The sequence below is a fragment of the Acipenser ruthenus genome, chromosome 19, assembly GCF_902713425.1.
Source record: "Acipenser ruthenus chromosome 19, fAciRut3.2 maternal haplotype, whole genome shotgun sequence".
In the NCBI taxonomy this organism is placed as follows: Eukaryota; Metazoa; Chordata; class Actinopteri; order Acipenseriformes; family Acipenseridae; genus Acipenser; species Acipenser ruthenus.
The window spans coordinates 8,369,597-8,387,644 of record NC_081207.1 but is presented as its reverse complement, the minus strand read 5'-3'; the positions used below and the strand labels follow the sequence as shown (position 1 = coordinate 8,387,644).

General features: G+C 35.9%; 1 protein-coding gene across 1 annotated transcript in view; it reads left to right on the top strand.

The window, feature by feature from the left end:
• Positions 1–18,048, top strand: part of LOC117424597 (dynein axonemal heavy chain 9-like) — a 138,722-nt gene that overhangs the window by 89,322 nt on the left and 31,352 nt on the right. The window contains exons 58-62 of the mRNA XM_034041106.3: positions 794–964; positions 1,826–1,948; positions 10,139–10,332; positions 14,191–14,339; positions 15,223–15,350. Of these exons, the coding sequence (XP_033896997.3) occupies positions 794–964; positions 1,826–1,948; positions 10,139–10,332; positions 14,191–14,339; positions 15,223–15,350 (765 nt within the window). The remainder of the gene's footprint in view (positions 1–793; positions 965–1,825; positions 1,949–10,138; positions 10,333–14,190; positions 14,340–15,222; positions 15,351–18,048) is intronic.

The following is an 18,048-nucleotide window of genomic DNA, read 5'->3' as shown; positions in this document are numbered from 1 at the left end:
TGCGTGGCCTCCTAAGATCAAAGCATCATCTGTTGATATTTTGTAAACATGTGTTGACCTAGTTCGCCATAACCCAGAGCTGCGCATCAACCCAAATCAGTTGTCGTCTCTCCTGTCTGCGTAGCAATACGGTCAGTTTCATTGAGTTATTTTGATTTGGAGAATTAAAAATTATGATACCGCCTCCCATTTTTTTTTTTTAATAAGAAAAGAAAACAGGATCAACCGTACAATATTATCATTCTAAAAAAAACAAATCTGAGAACTATACAGACAGCAACAAATTCTTAGAAACCTTTCCTAATGTTTGCTGTACGGTACTGTTGTGCAAATTACCCAATTTTATAATCACTCTCTTTGTATGTGTTTATTTTGAATGGTATGATTAGTATTATTTTTACATATTATATAAAGCCATTTTTCTGTGTCTGACTACACCAGTGTTTCTCAAAGTGGGGGCCAGGACCCTATTGTAGTTAACAGAAAGGTTTCAAGGGGGTTGAGTGATGACCACAAGCAGACCCAATATCTATAGTTACTACCAAGCAATACAGCAGGAATTTTATAGAAAATACATTGTTTTATTCACGTTCATGCAATAAAATATGAATGTATAGAAAGCCACTCAGATAGCAAACCTTATAAAATTGTAAATTATGCCCAACCAAAGAGGGAGCCCCAGCTAAAAAGAAAATTCTAGAACCACTGAACTTCAGAGGGGACAGAAGGGAGAAGAAGTGAACTGAGGCAGGGTCTGCAGCACTGAGTGTCTGTTGTTTCTCTCGTTCTCCAGGCATTCAGCGTGGTATTCCAGAAGGCTGTGCTGAAAGCCCCTTCAGATGACACTCTCAAGCAGCGAGTATCAAACCTCATCGATAGCATCACCTTTTCTGTCTTCCAATATACAACACGAGGGCTGTTCGAATATGATAAACTGACCTACACAGCACAGCTTGCCTTCCAGGTAAATCATGCTAATTACTTGCCAACCACAAAGCTTAATGTCCAGTAGAGGGCGTTGTTCAGTGCATCTATAGTATAACTACAGTATAGTGGGGTTCCAGTTTTACTGTGGAGTTGAGGTACCCCACAATTTACTAGAACCACCCATGATAAAAAAAAATGGCATTTGAGATAAGTGGGCATACAGTGCTGTCTTCTGGTAATTGAAATTCATGAATACATAGAACATGTTCCACACATGAATGGTGCAATGCTACTGTATTTCAGTGGGGCTTTTTTTAATTCAACACTGCTATTTAGTATTTAGCGAATTATATTATAAGAGTGTGTTATATTAAAATGGTAATTTGAGCAACATTTTCCTTTAATCGTTGTTTGAAACGAGTTTGTGGTTTTGATAATCTCAGTTATTATCAAAGCAGTAATTACTGTTTTCAATACCATCGTGATTGTTTAGATTGAGTTCAGTGATATCTTCCAGAATAATTACATAAACTGAATCTGTAGCGAATCATCACGATATTGCTTCAGGAACTATTTGATAAGATATCCTTTTTGTTAAGTAAGTTACTCTCTTCCATATAATGGTACGACCCTGCACTAACTAAACCTTGTTTAGAGAGAACATGCCCTACCCCAGGGTGATGCCAAATCCAGTCAGGTAGACAGGTCCTTATAAATTGGCCAGGCAGAGGCAGTGTATTATTCTGTATATTCCACAACCTGTTATGCTTATCAACATACTGCATTTTCTACTTGATTTGTTTGAATTAATATAGTAAATAAGCAGCATAAAGATGACATGTGTTATTGTATATAACCCCTGTATATAATACTCTTTTTTATGTACTTTTTCATGCAGATATTGCTTATGAATAAAGAAATAAACGCAGTTGAACTGGACTTCCTTCTGAGATATCCAGCCCAACCTGGTCTCTCCAGTCCAGTTGATTTCCTTTCGAACCTGTCCTGGGGTGGAATCAAGGTAAAGCTTATTACATTGCGCAGAGCTAAATATGAGAGAGACGTCCAGTAAAGGGATCTATTGACCAACACTGTTTAAATCATTAGACAAAGACACAAAAAACCACCTGCAGGCACTGCTACAGTTTACAACACAAATATGTAGTTCAATTAAATAGAGCCCAAAGTTATACAGGGTCCTAACTAGGGGTCAGGGATTTCTGTAATGAACCTAGACACCAGATAATGCAATGATCAATGTAGTTACATGATCACTCCTGTAATGTGCTTGGGGTTATTTCAGTAACACTACTACTTTCCTATCCGCTGTATAATGGAGCCCCTGTCATTGATATATAAGCTTCATTTCCAATGCTTGAACGCTGTGAACAAGTGTGTTTAACATGGCTGCTATTGCTGTATGTTGTTGTATCAACCGGTTGTGTAGCTATAAATCCTGGTTTTGCAATAAAAAATAATGTCTACCTCTTCCTGTTTTCTATCCCTATAGTCCCCATAGTCACGAAACTGATCTTGCATGTTGTGAGAGTTAATAGAGCTTGGGATCAGTGCTTGATGCAGAAAGACAGCATCTGTAATAACAGTAAGGACTTGTGTAACTGTACAACCCCTCTTATCTGTCCCTGACGGCTGTCACCACCCCCCAAATCAATTAAAGTCAAGAGCACTGAACCTTCAACTGATTTGTGAAAGTTCATTACATCCCATCAACTTATTCATGGGTTATCTGGTTCCTTGAAGGGGTGGACATTTAAAGTAATAGTACTGTAAGGCTTACTTGACCGACACACTGTAACATACCGGTATAGAGAAGGGAGGGAAAGAAAGCTCCTAGACCCTCCACGAGCAGCACATGTCTCTATTTGAGAAAGTATTCTAAAACCCATTTTATCATGCTATTCAATGCACATTAATAATTCTGAAGCATAATATTGCTGAGCTACTGAGCTGCTGCACTTGTCAAAACAAGTCTTCGTCCTTATAGAATGTTAAACTTGTTTGTTTCCGTGCAAAGTCAGCTCACGTCTGGGAACTTTTTTTAAATGTATTTTTTTTTACCTTCCTCGCCATTTGTGGTCATGCATCTACCAATTACATAAACAAGGATAATTAAACACATCTTGGGGCTATATATTTTAAGTGTCATTCCTTTCTGGTTATTATTTATCGAGATGCTACCTTGGGAATAGAGCTTTAAAGTTAATCGGATGGTGAAGCATCCTCTGGTTCTTATTTAATTAAACAAGCTTCTTTGGAATGGATTTAAGTTCACAAGAGTTTTAATGCTCCGCTCTGTTATTCAGCGTTACATTATGAAACACAGTTACTGCTGGGTGTTTATTTGATGTTGCTCACTTTTCTGATTTAAATTCTTTGCTTCCACAAAAATGTGTTGGAATACATTATTCAGAAAGCCAAAACAAGACTGTAAAGGCAGGATTTTCAAAAGGTCGTAAATGATAACTCCAGTGTTAATCAAGAAATTAATTTTGGCATTTTCAAGCGGTTGTTATGCCTATTTCATTATTAAATAATTGTTCTAATGTGATTTCCAAAATTATGTTGATTTACGAAATAATGTTAATATCTTACGAGCAGGGCTTCTTGCGACTATTTCTTTTGTTTGCGTGGGAATTTAAAAGTAAATCCGTGTTAATTGTCATAATTTATCAGGAGTTAATTTGCACTTGGAAAAGGAGGGTTTTAATTAGCGAAACAATATATAATTCACCTTAAAACAGAAATTTAACAGACCGCGGCTGAAGAGAGAGAGAGCGAGAGAGAGAGAGAGAGAGAGCGAGAGCGAGAGCGAGAGCGCGAGCGAGAGAGAGAGAGAGAGAGAGAGAGAGAGAGAGAGAGAGAGAGAGACCGACCGACCGACCGACCAGGACCAGAGTTCATTTCTTACAGACAACCTAGATAATTCAATATTTGTAGTTATGAAAATATTTTAGCCTTTTCTATACTTGTGGTTATACAGGAGATTTATTCACTTGTTTTAACCATTTGTAACCTTACGGAACGTTTGTTGTATTGCCGTTATTTGCACGAAGTGTAATGTTACTATCAAGAAATTATCAATGCAACTGTAGCCTATTTGAATTATGCATACGTACATTATATGACAACTGACCTCTACTGTAGATTTTATTTGAATTATACCACTGAAATCTTGGTATAGAAAACAGCATATTAGATATTACAATAAAGTTTTCTTAGGTGATTGCTGATTTGCAATATGTCTTTGGCTTTTAACACCTTTGTCTTATCCACACAAGAACGAAGAACAGGCGTACAAGGGCACACAGATCCACTAGGAATGTGATCAAGATCATTGAAATGGAATTTGCCTAAACGTATTTAATGTTGTCAGACTCCCCCCACACTTTATGTACAATGTACACTTTCAACTTCACACGTTTGTATGCATATAAAATGTTCTTATAATACTGTAAGTGTTAGGTGGCTACTTCTAATCATGTTGAGTTTATTTATCAGAGGCGAGCAAGGAGTACCAGAGAAAATGCATGATTAGAGGAATTCACTGAACAATTAATTATAAACAAATTGTGTATTAGGTTGGGGAGTTCTATCGTGATTTTAAAAGCTTAAAAATATATAATGAAGTGTTACATACATAGTATACATGTATAATATAGCTAACAACTACAACCACAAATGGCATTTGAAACATATTTATTAATAACTTACAGTCATACATGCTAAAATACAGACAAAAGTAGATGTCAACATAAGAAAATAAATTCCAACCAATATACATAAGTGGCCTATGGAATTATTATTTTTTTTTAACCAAAAAAAGATTGCAAAATGCACATTTAAAAGAGTTCTACATAGTAAGTTCTGGCAAATATCCCCCCAAAAGAGGGTAAATGACTAGTGTTTAATTTTTATTTATTTATTATTTTTTTTAATCTGTGCTGTCCGATTTTTACCCACACGCCAGATAATCGTAAATCAGCATTTTGTATGTGAAGTTTTCTGCACAATTTTTAAATTAAGTTTACAAATTATACACAACATAGATATTTCCATTATTTTTTATTTCCATTTGGCTGCTTCTTGCTGGTGGGAGAGCAGCAAATTATGCTTCCATTAATTTTTCTTGATCTCGTTAACATGCACTTTGATTAACGAGTTCCCCTTATCAAGTCATTGAGACAGGAAGTGATGTAGGTGACTTGCGACAATTAATCTTTTTAATGAGAAATGCGTTCATTAACAACCTGATTGACTCAATTTCAAAGCATTAACGGATTGATTTATTAACACATTTTTTTAAAAAATTCACTTGCTACTAAAGCTTTCATTACTATACCACAAGTTCGATACAATAACACTGTTTTTTGAAAATCCTGCCCTAAACCTCTTAAATCTGAGATTTGGAACACATATTTTGATCAATGTGTGGAATAGTTTTACTTTAAAAATAATGAGAATTAGAACACAAATTCTGCCACCCATCAAGCTAAAAACACAAACCTCTTTAACATTTCTCTTTTTCATAAAAAAAGTATATTAAAATTACTATAAAACATTTCCTTTGACCATTAACTGTAAAATACCTTTTTATCTGGTTTCCTATCATTCAATTATACCATTCTTTATTTTATTTATTTTGTACGTGGGAATTTATTCCTGTCAAATCAGCTGCTTAAACAAATTGTGTTCTTTGGATATTTCCTAAATGCCTTTGATAAGCAAGACTTATAACCCTGGGGAAATTTCACTCTTTCGCATTTGGTTGGTCAGGCCTATAAGAAAATATTAAAGCATATGAACATGTTTCATGCATATATCAAATTTTATGTGCATTTACATACACACAGTATATGTTTTGACATTATGTCACAATGGCTACATTTACAACAAAAATAGAGGTATCTCTGTTGTTACTGAAAAAAAAGTCCCTTGACCCTGTCCTTTTTTATTTTGGCAAGGGTTTATGGCAAACGTCTAGGGGCCATGCTAATATTTCATATAGCATGCATCATAAGAACGTACCAGTAAGTAAACACACATTACATTAAAAAGGTGTTTACATTGAGTTTGTAAGATTTTAGAATGATATTACAGAAACTTTCCAATTTGACTTACCTAATCGTGGCTACCTGGGTTTACAGCAGATGTAACTGGAGTCTGTGTGGTCTCTTTTCATTGTTAACATCCTGGCAACTTTTTATACTTATATAAATTTAAAGTCTATTTCAAAGCTCTTTTAAAAATGGCTGCTCTAGTGCACTGATTGTGTCAGTATTCCCCACATTGTCAAACAGGTGACACAGCAATAACGATCCATAATGTGGTACAGAACAGAAAAGCCAGAGCACTCTCAAGTTGTCAGGATGTTAACAATGAAAATAAAAATTACAGGTATGTTATTTAAACAGCTGTAGCACCATATGAGGACGTTTAATGTTGTATATTTTCAGAACCCTGTTACTTGCTCTTTAAGCTTTCATGATCTCTTAGATGGATTGCTGAGGGTTTCTAGTTGATAGATGAGTTGAGGTAAATCACTGAAACGATTGAGGCAGCGTTGATTTGAGACTGTTTGCGATAACCATCCTGCAGGAGATGTGGAATATTAATAATAATATTCTTGTGGCAAGCAGTACTTATATCAAGGGCAAAAACAGGTTAAAAGCAATAAACACTGTTTGGCTGCAGCTGCGTGTTGAAATGATCCACTTTCAGGCTGGAAAAAAATATGCAGTCCTTAATTAAAACCTTTTAAATAGTGCACAGGGCTATGTGAAGAAAAAAAAAACATTTGCATAATCATTTTTATAGGGTTCTCTCTATGAACTGTGATTATGCAATGGATTTGCCAATCACCATTTTCTACTTACTTAATATTCAAGGATGTCTAAGGCATTAAATGGATACATATTGTTTTGTTATCTTTTGTTTAATAACGGTAGGAAACTTGTTTGTATATTTACCTACAGTTTCATCTCAAACTTTAGCGGTATTTTCCACATAAACATGTTATAAATAATTTTCTCTCATAAACAAGTTAGCAGATGAATTAATTTTTTGGGAAAAAAAACTAAACATAAACAGCTCACAGCACACACATTGTAATATCAATGCAATTAGTCATGCTAATTAGGTATAAACAAACATACTAGGACATTAGCAATTACATTTTTTCTGCTTAATTAAAATTGACAAAAATGAGATGGAGAAGTGACAGGACAAATTTAACAGGCACATTTATCTTCAACAGGCACTGATACAAATATAACATGGATGTTTTTTTTAAAAAGAAAACTTACTTGGATAATTATCTTGGCTCAATGGCAGATTTTAGTTTTATCTTGACTGTCAAAATCTGGTGTCGTGCAAAATCTAGAATTCTGCCTATATGCCTCTTTTTATAATTCAAAACAGGACATTTTTGGTTTCTATAAAGACAATTTTTCATAGTTAGAAATTACCTAATCACTATGGGGCAGTTACCACATACCACTCTTGCCGTTACAAAAATAACATAAAACCCAACAAATGTTTTTTGTTTTTGTAAAAATAACAGATGCATCAGTTTAAGCAGGTAAAAGATATTTAAATATAATTGATTGAAGTTTTTATTAAAAAGATATATTAAAATGCATGGATTTGTTCATAAAACACTATTGTGGATTTTACAGACCTTCTAATATACAGTATGATTCCAGCCCTTAGCATAATTAATTGCATTACAGGCAAAGGGAAATGTATTATTCATAAATGGTTTACAATAAACTAGTGAGAACCACAATATAAAACACCGTAAAAGAGTAAGTAGCTTCAAATTACATTTTTTTCATTCCGTGTAGTTATTGCAGTTACTCAAACATTGCAGTTATTTCCATTTCTGATATGTTTTAACCCCTTGCTAACCAGCATAGCAATTACAGTATGTGGACTCCGTAGTAGTTAGTTGATAATAATAATGAACATTAATATGATGGTTAACACACAGTAATCATGCTCAGAAATCCTGCCGTAAAACAAAGGATAAAGTGCTTTGACCAGATCTCAGGAGTAGCTCTTGAGTTGTAGTCCAGTAGCCAGCTTTTTTTGTTTCACCATCTAATGAATCAAGCTTCCTATTGTATCGCTGTCAATATACAGTAGCAGTATATAATACAATGTCATTGAATGCCGCTGGTTTATACAACTATACAGAAACTGTGTTGATCTTACCTATGTTACTTTGGTTTTGGTGGCAACTTTGAGCTGGAGAGCTCCTCTTGAATTCAGTACCTTATCTCAGATTAAGTACTGTCACACAGATTGATTTAACACTATTCGAGTAAATGCAGTAAAACATTTAAAAATGAACACTCAGAATGATTGGAACATCACAAAGAGGTATGTGTACATTACAAAATATACATGCAAATTGAATTTTAAGTTGCTCTAAAATCTAAAACTAATATCATATACTGCAGCTTAAAGAGTAAGTAGCAGAGTTCTGAAAAATTCTACATTACAACTTTTTACACTTCTAACTTTTAAAGTCTATTTCAGTCTGTTTTCTTACTCCGTAAGTGCCAACCATGAAATAAACATTCATCTGACTTCTTAAGTGTTAGCAAATGTTATCTAAGCAGAAGAAGTTTACTGTTTGTTGGTCCCTAATTATCATGACGAATGAATAATTGTGCTCATGTGTGTTGTTTACACTTCTGGTTGTTTATACCAATGCACAATCTTTGTACAATATTTTGGTCCTTGAAGCAAAATATTGAAAGAAAAATAAGTAAAACAAGAAGAAAAAACAAATGCACTCGATCAAGAGGCTGGGGCCTCTGTAGTGCCACTTATTCCCCTGAAAGCCAGTAAAGACTTAATGTATGTATTAGATATAAACTTTGTACAGTACAGAGCTACAAAAAAAACACACTACATATAACTGCAGCTCATTAAAAGCAAATCTCTCTATATTATAATGGAGAAAGATAACAGAAGTCATTTGACACTGTCACACCTCACACCCTAGGGAAATATCTGAAGTGTTAAGCCAGTAAAATACAGATAAATTGGTGAGCGCTTTCTTAAAAATGCAATAGAATAGTATCCAGGGAGGAGGTTGGGTGCTGTGTCAGCTGAAAAAAAAAAAAAAGTTTACTCCCTGTTGAAAATTGGGAAAGGAATACTGTTAACTTGTACAGTATAGCCATTGATTTTCTCCAGCTGCTGTTAGATCTTTGATAGTCAGGGGGAAGATGTCCGTGTGTTGCAGCTTAAAGCTGCAGAGTCCATTTTCACTGCACCCTTAACCTTTTATGATGTTTTCAATTGTTTCTGAGTAGTGCTTATTGAAGATACTCAAACATATTAAGATATTTTGGCTGATCTAGCCTGCATTGCTTATGTCCATGGCAGGCAACTGGAATTGAAGAGCAGCTTCTGAATACAGTTGAGCACCCACAACAGAAAAAGTGTTATTTGAAGCAACTTTCTCATTAAGAAGCAAAGCCAAACCCACAATTTTACACCTTAATGTGTATAATAATCACTCTGAAGAAAGTGTAAGCAACATGCTTACTGAATATTTAGCAGACACGTGAAAGTGCATTAATTAAGCCATATTCACATGTTAGTCAAGCCTTATGATAGTGGTAGCATATTTATGGCCTTAAATATTTTAATAAAGCAAATGTATTCATAATAGTGGTTCTTGTGTTAAACTATGTGAATCCTGGTGTCAATTATATAGTGGATACTCCATGTATATATCTTTCTGTTTTACTTGATACAATAGGTCAACTTCAGATTAAAGCAAAAATTATTCTGTTCAATCAGAGCTTACCTATATTGTACACAGAGCAATGAGTATGTGTAAATATAATCAAACCTAAAAGAATCATAACAGCCAAAAGTATAATGTGATTTTAATATCTAATTTAATGTTCAGAATCAGCATACACACATTCCTCCTGATGATCCTCCAGATTTCAACACTTGGAGGTGCAATCTAATTAATATATACGGATATAAATCAACACTTATTTCAACATTGAAGACATTGAAAACGAATTCTAGTTGAATTGTTTGCCATCGATTTGACTGAGTTTCTTTGTAAATATAAAACAGTATGCCGTGATCAAAGGGCATTTAATTGTAAAAATTCTCAAGCCGTTCCCCGTCACTCATTTCTGTGTCTGTGTTTGACTAGTCACTGTCCTCCATGGAAGAGTTCCGTAATTTGGACCGGGATATCGAGGGCTCTGCAAAGCGCTGGAAGAAGTTTGTGGAATCAGAGTGTCCAGAGAAGGAGAAGTTTCCACAAGAGTGGAAAAACAAAACTGCCCTCCAGCGGCTGTGTATGATGAGAGCGATAAGGCCTGACCGCATGACCTATGCAGTGAGGTAAAGGACTAAAGCTGTTCCATGGAGATGCCATCAGTTCCCAAGCAATTAATCTGTACACAGTTATTTAAACATTTTTCCAAGTATATCATCCAGACTTTATAATACCAGCCTATGGCAGGGCTGTTTGACTAATGCCTCTTGAGCTGTATATGGCTGTCTTGATTTAGAAGTTAACTATCCCATTTAGCCCTGTTAATGGGTTCAAAAAGACCGCAAGGACATCTGATCTTCTTTGCTACCAGTCAAAATGTGACCCAATTGAATGTTTGATGTACAAGAAAATTGTGCCGGATTAGACAGTGTGCTGGATTACAGAGTTACTGTAATCTAATACTCTACTTTAAGAAGGTAAATTATATATATATATATATATATATATACACACACACATACACATATATATACATACACATATATATATATATATATATATATATATATATATATATATATATATACACACATACATATATACATATATACAGTGCCTTGCATAAGTATTCACCCCCCTTGGACTTTTCCACATTTTGTAGTGTTACAACCTGGAATTAAAATTGATTTAATTAGGATTTTTTGTCACTAATCTACACAAAATAGTCCATAATGTGGAAGTATTGATTGCATAATTATTCACCCCCTTTGCTGTGACACCCCTAAATAAGCGCTGGTGCAACCAATTGCCTTCAGAAGTCACATAATTAGTTGAATGGTCCACCTGTGTGCAATTAAAGTGTCACATGATCTCAGATTAAATACACCTGTTTCTGGAAGGCCCCAGAGTTTGTTAGAGAGCATATCTAAACAAACAGCATCATGAAGACCAAGGAGCTATCAAAACAAGTCTGGGATAAAGTTCTGGAGAAGCACCCTTTGTCTGGGTTTGGCTTGCCAAAAAGGATGATAAAAACACCAGAATTAAATTGCAAAAAAAAACAATTTATTTATATGAAACAAAAGAAAAACAAGAGACAGTAATATGCCATGAGTCTCTCCAGCATCCACTTTCAAGGTTAGAGCTCCCCGCTAAGCATTCCAAGGCGTTAATATATAGAATGAATTTCCCATAAGGCAACTCTCATTTAAAGATACAGCTCTCATTTAAAAAAAATAAAAAATAAAAAATAAATACAGATGCAAAAATGCTTCATTAGCATCATCAAAAAAATATTTTGTCCAGATCCACACACATAAGGTTAACCATACACATATATAAGACAACAACATAAAGAAAAGTGCACTTTTAAATATTAGCTATGACCTTTAACCTCAGCAACCATTTTGTTTCTGCTGATGTGGCACTATCAGCCATCTTTATATGCTGAGGTATCACTGGCGGCCATCTTTTATACACTGCTGATCAGCTACTACCAGCAACAAGGATTTTTATACACAGGTATGAATAATACAAACTTTGGTTTTTTAATTATATTTTCTCTTTGCTTGTGTTGTTCTCCAAGAATGGGGATACACTGCAGTGATTTGGGGAAAATAGGGGAAATGGTAAGTCAGAATTCATTAATCATGCATATCACAAGCACACACACATTCATACATGAAGGGAAGTAGGAAAGGTTCTTGGAGTCAACAAACATACCTTGGTACAAAACTAAATTAAAAAGTCACCCTGTCACACCAGGTAAGGAGGGCATTAGTTAGAGAAGCAACCAAGAGGTCAATGGTAACTGAAGGAGCTGGAGAGATCCACAGCTGAGATGGGAGAAACCGTCCATGGGACAACTATATCCTGGACGCTCCACAAAGCTGGGCTTTATGGAAGAGTGGTGAGAAGAAAGCCATTGCTGAAAAAACCCCATATCAAATCCCGTTTGGATTTTGCCAAAAGGCATGTGGGAGACACAGCAAACGTGGAAAAAGGTTCTCTGGTCTGATGAGACCAAAATTGAACTTTTTGACCGTAGCGCAAAATGCTATGTGTGGTGCAAAGCCAACACTGTTCATCACCCTGAGAACACCATCCCCACGGTGAAGCATGGTGGTGGCAGCATCATGTTATGGGGTTGCTTTTCATCGGCAGGGACTGGGAAACTGGTCAGGATTGAGGGCAGGATGGATGGAGCCAAATACAGGGAAATTCTAGAAGAAAACCTGTTTCAGTCTGCAAGAGACCTGGGACTGGGGCGGAGGTTCACCTTCCAGCAGGACAATGACCCTAAACACACAGCCAAAGCTACACTGGAGTGGTTTAAAAACAAGAACCTAAATGTCTCAGAATGGCCCAGTCAAAGCCCAGACCTCAATCCGATTGAGAATCTGTGGCAAGACTTGAAAATTGCTGTTCACCAACGGTCCCCATCCAACTTGACAGAGCTTGAGCAATTTTGCCAAGAAGAATGGGCAAAAATTGCAGGATCCAGATGTGCAAAGCTGGTAGAGACTTACCCCAAAAGACTCACAGCTGTAATTGCTGCCAAAGGTGCTTCTACCAAGTATTGACTCAGGGGGGTGAATACTTATGCAACCAACAAATGTCTTTTTTTTTGTTTAATTAACTTTTGTGTCACAGTAAAAAATATTTTGCGCCTTCAAAGTGTTAAGTATGTTGTGTAAATCAAATGGTAAAAATCCCAATTAAATCCATTTTAATTCCAGGTTGTAACACTACAAAATGTGGAAAAGTCCAAGGGAGGTGAATACTTATGCAAGGCACTGTGTGTATATATATAGAATATATATTTGAATGCTTAAAAAAAGCTGTACACAGTATAATAAACACAATAATGCCTCAGCCAACAAGAATGCCATCAAAATCTTTGACCTGTTATTAGCAGGAGCCTGTTTAACCATTCCCATAGAAAGACATTTACTTGCTCGCACTGTACCTGCATGCGGGATTCAGACACTTTCTGCTGGCATTCAGGTTTTCTCCATGTTGTTTTTAAGTTGGCCTCTTTTCTTTTTCGAATTTCTGTTTGCTGAATTATACAGAACACTGGTTTATAGAGGGGCTGGATAAGACAGGTTTTACACTTGTATTTTAATATGCAAAAAATACTAATGTCGTGTCTTAGTGTGTCCTGGTAAAACCTTATCAGTACTATTCAGCTTTTTAGTTTTAGTAAACAAAAGTATTTTAGGTTACGGCCTTGTTTATGAAAATGCTTTTACAGTATTCATGTTTGAGATGTGTAATGTGCAGGGCAATGTTTTTGCCACGATTGGGCTGTTTATACATACTCTCCTCTGCACCCTATTCTATGTGTCTAAAGAATGGAATTTCAGACCAGGATGTTTTAAAGACAGCTCCTGCTGTCTGGTCACACACTGAGGAGCTGGAGTTGTGTTTTTTCTGTCACCAGATTGCTGAAGTGTGTAAACCAAGATCTTTACAGTAGATGCTGTTTATTCTACTCTTTCCTAAGGCTGTCAGCATTTTTTTTAATACTGTATATGTGTTGTTACAATATATAATTTGTGACTGACAGAGCACATCTGTCCAGGGCATCTTTTTAGGTTGGTTGTCAGGCATTTATACTGCAGTTTTCTGGTTTGGCAGAAGTTTTTGTTTTGCATCCTTATAGATCTGCCATCTTAATCAGAATGTGATACAGGCCGCCTCACACCAGGACATTTCTAATTGGCATCAATGGCCATATAAAAGGATATTGAAAACAGATCAGAACTTCACAGAAAGGAACAACTAGTTTAGTATATTTTTAGGATAGTTTCCAGAACATTATTTATGTGTTTTATATATTGTTTGAAGTACTATGTTGGTTGATGGAGTAAGGCTAGGATATGACTAGGCAGCATTTGAAATTGAAACTTTCTCTGTCAGGAGAAAGGTTGCTATGGTAACCCATCTTGACAAATACTCTTTATGGCTTTCCTTCACAGGGATTTTGTGGAAGAGAAACTGGGAAGCAAGTACGTGGTGGGCAGATCTATGGACTTTTCAACCTCGTTTGAAGAATCTGGGGCAGCTACTCCAATGTTTTTCATTCTTTCTCCTGGTGTTGACCCACTTAAGGATGTTGAGAAACAAGGTAATGTCACCAGTCCTTTAGAGAACAGACACAAAGCACTCAATTCTCAGCTGTTACTTGCTGGTATATAATTCAGATGACTATTTACTCTTCGTCTATTTCCGCACTGTTTTGAAAACCGCAACAAATATTTGCTGGCCTTTAGAATACATTCATATCAAAACATGAACTGGGGTGAAGTATTCTGACAAGTAAGTCGACTGCTAGCCATTAACATGTTTATATTGTTTTTGAGTGTCGTCTGTGATCAAATAGATTACCCTAACTTGATTAACAAATTTCACTTCCAATGAACTGCTCAAGGGCATCTCATTAAGATATCGGTTTGTTTAACCAAGAGTAGGTTTGACTTGACCGCTAGGCTTTCTTGTAATTCCAGTTGTTTACTTTCTGTGTCTGTTTTGAAATAATACTATCACCTGGGAGTGAGCAAATTGATTATCTATGCCACTGGGACAAACGCAGCAAGGTCGGCTCATACATTTAAGGATTTATGTATGTATGTATGTATTTGCTTCTGATTGAGTAATCCTGTTTTCAGATAGAACACTAGAACCAGCATTATTTGATACAGATGCTTGATAAATGACCACGGTATGTCCACAGGCAACTTATATTGTCAGGCATTTCACATACATTACTTGTTATGATTAAAGAGTAGGTAGTTTAAAACTATATTTTCTTAGTCCTTGTTACAGTCTAAGGTTTGTGTTAAGGTGCTTTCACATGAGTTTAAATGTGACTCTTTAGTTCTAGTTGCCTGCCAAAGACAAATTAATATAGACTACTGTAGGTTTGGGGTCTGATTTGCTTTTAAAGAAGCAGTTTTGTAATAATAATTATCAGTAACTGGACATGTATTAATAGCTGCTGCTTCTTTCAGGCAGGAAACTGGGTTATACCTTTGACAACAGAAACCTCCACAATGTGTCTCTGGGACAAGGGCAGGAAATTGTAGCAGAACAAGCCTTAGATCTGGCAGCCAAAGATGGACACTGGGTGATTCTGCAGGTGAGAAGGACACTATTTCAAATATGTATTACTTCTGAGAGAACTGGTTATAGTTATGGGTTCTCTACTGTATTTTTTTAGAATCTGTCGGTGTGCCCAGATAAAACTTTCAGTCAGTTTTTTTTTGTTTTAATACCATTTTTTTTTTAATAACCAAGAGCGCTAAGCCATCAATAGCTCTTGCATTATTCGTAACATGGGAGATTACAGGGATGACTGTAGGATGTACTGCAAACAAAAAAAAAAGTATTGTATGTGCAGATAAAGTTAGAATGAAACTACTCTGGTATGCCGTTTAAAAGGGGACTAGGTGGCAGAGTGGACAAAGTCCTCTTAGTTCTTTCATTTCTGGAGATCAGTAGATATTTGTCTCCACAGAGCTGCAATTCAGTGCTTTAGAGAGGCCCAGGACTCGATAGCAGGGGTGTTCATATTAGAAGTGTGCTTGCAGAATTGAGAGGGGAGATTCTGCATCACGCTTACCAGCACTGTGCCTGACTAGCAAGCCCCAAACCTGTCCCAAACACAATCTATTATCATTTATTATCACTACAGTCAGTATATTCACATGAAGTCAGGCTTTTAGTACTGCATCTGGTCTACTTATGAATCACAAAGTAATTGATCACCTGCAGTATAGGTTGCTTTTCAACCTACATTAGAATTTCCAATGAGGCGCTTGCAGAAGTGGTGTGCTGAATCTCAATGATTGATCTTGATGGCTATGGATGGACGCACAAACAGGAGAACCTGATATTGTGTATCATGCAATTGGTGAAACCGTAATATGTGCTGAAGGCCTTGGACTGCTAATACAAGCAATCCACAGATTTAAAAAAAGAGAAATTCCTGCCAACTCAGACCAGTCTAGATCAGACCAGCAAATGTATGCCTACTGTCGGATTTGGAATTGATTGCAGTGTTTTTTTGTTTTTTTTTTAAATGTAGTGGTTTCAGTTATTAATGTATTGGCAGCATTTGGGACTTTATCAGTCAATTAATTTTTACAATAGATGCATACTGTTGAGCACACTCTTTAAAGTAAGGTTTTTCTTCCAATTTCCCTGAATTAATTTGAGGCATTGCTCAAAAACAATTTCAATGCCTTGCGGACAAGTCACTTCAAATAATTTTGCTTTGAATAAGGCAACTAGTGTTTTTAGTATTTCTTTGAAGAGTAGACTGCTTTAGCCTTCAACAGAACACCTTGTGGAAGATATAATAATTACCAAAAATAACATGCCAGGTGTTCTTTTGAAGGTTACCACAAGTCCAGTCCCATGTTACTTTAAAAAAAAAAGCAATTTGTTAAAAATATACAAATACATACAGGTGTTAAGAAGAAATGTGTAGGGACACTCTTGGCAACCAGGATGGCACCGATTTGGATATGACAAGCATTGTCCTGGGTGATTACTGTATGTGACTATTTCTTAATAATTACTAACCTCATTCAAGGAATTTGGGAATACATGTGCATTCTTCCTTATCAAACAGCAGTGCACTGTGCAGTGTTGATATGGAATCACCTACCAACAGATCGCCTCTGTCAAACATTTGCTACAGTACATATTAAATGTGTTTCCAAGTATTTCTTTCTAAAAATCACCATGTAGTATTCAATAGGTTTTGATTCATTTCAGGCCTTGTTTTCCCATGAGTAGCACGTACATAAAGTATATATTGGCTCCCCACAGCACAGTATCAAAACCATTTGCCAGCTACAAATGCATCACAGCAATAACATGATTAGGTTACGGGGAATACAAACATAAACACTCTAACCCTAGGGAATATGTAAATATTAATCTTCAGCTTTCTAACAGTTTTAATGTCATTCGTGCTGTTCCCTCATGTATCCCATTGTCCATCAAGCTATGTCAGGTACTTTTGCGTTTGTGTTTCTTTAACCCGAGTGATCATCTTTTTCCATTTGTATTCTATGTTGCTTCAGTACATTGGGTTTGCTTTCTAAATTTAACAATAACCTGCTCCCCAATCTTTAGCTCTGTGTTACTTAAACTCTGGCAACCAAATTCTCCTTACACGTTCAGCCCTGTCAAACCTTTTCACTAGGAATTATTCTGCATCAGCAAAATGAGCTAAATGTAATTTCAAAGTTTTTTTTTTTTTTTTTTTTTTTTTTTTTTTTTTTTTTTTAATTAAAACGTACAACTTCTTAGACAGCAATGCTTTATTGTAATACCCTTTCAGAAGTCTGGTTGTGTGTGTGTGTGTGTGTGAGAGAGTGTTTTTTGTTAATAAAAACCTGATGAAGTGTTTTTCTTTATTTATATTTTGACAAAGAAAGTAAATTAAAAAGGCAATGCATTTGTCAGCCTTTCCATTCCACTTTATATTGTTATCCTTAAAGTTTACCTTTAAAAAAACATTAGATTCAGAAATAAGCTCACTTTGCCATACTGTCCTATCCAGTAGAGCAAATCACCTCTTGATATAGGTATATATATATATACCAGCATTTCAATTTTAACCCTTGTATGTAGCTTCATTAACAAAAATGCCACCATATACTTTTGTAGATACCAGGTGTGGCAGGGCAAAAGCCCTACTGCTGTAAATAGTGTGTGTGTGTGTGTGTGTGTGTGTGTGTGTGTTTGTGGGAATGTAAGGTTGACAGGGGGTGGAGGGGGGGATGGGGGAGTGGTGGTGTGAGTGGGTGAGTGGGGGTGCTGTG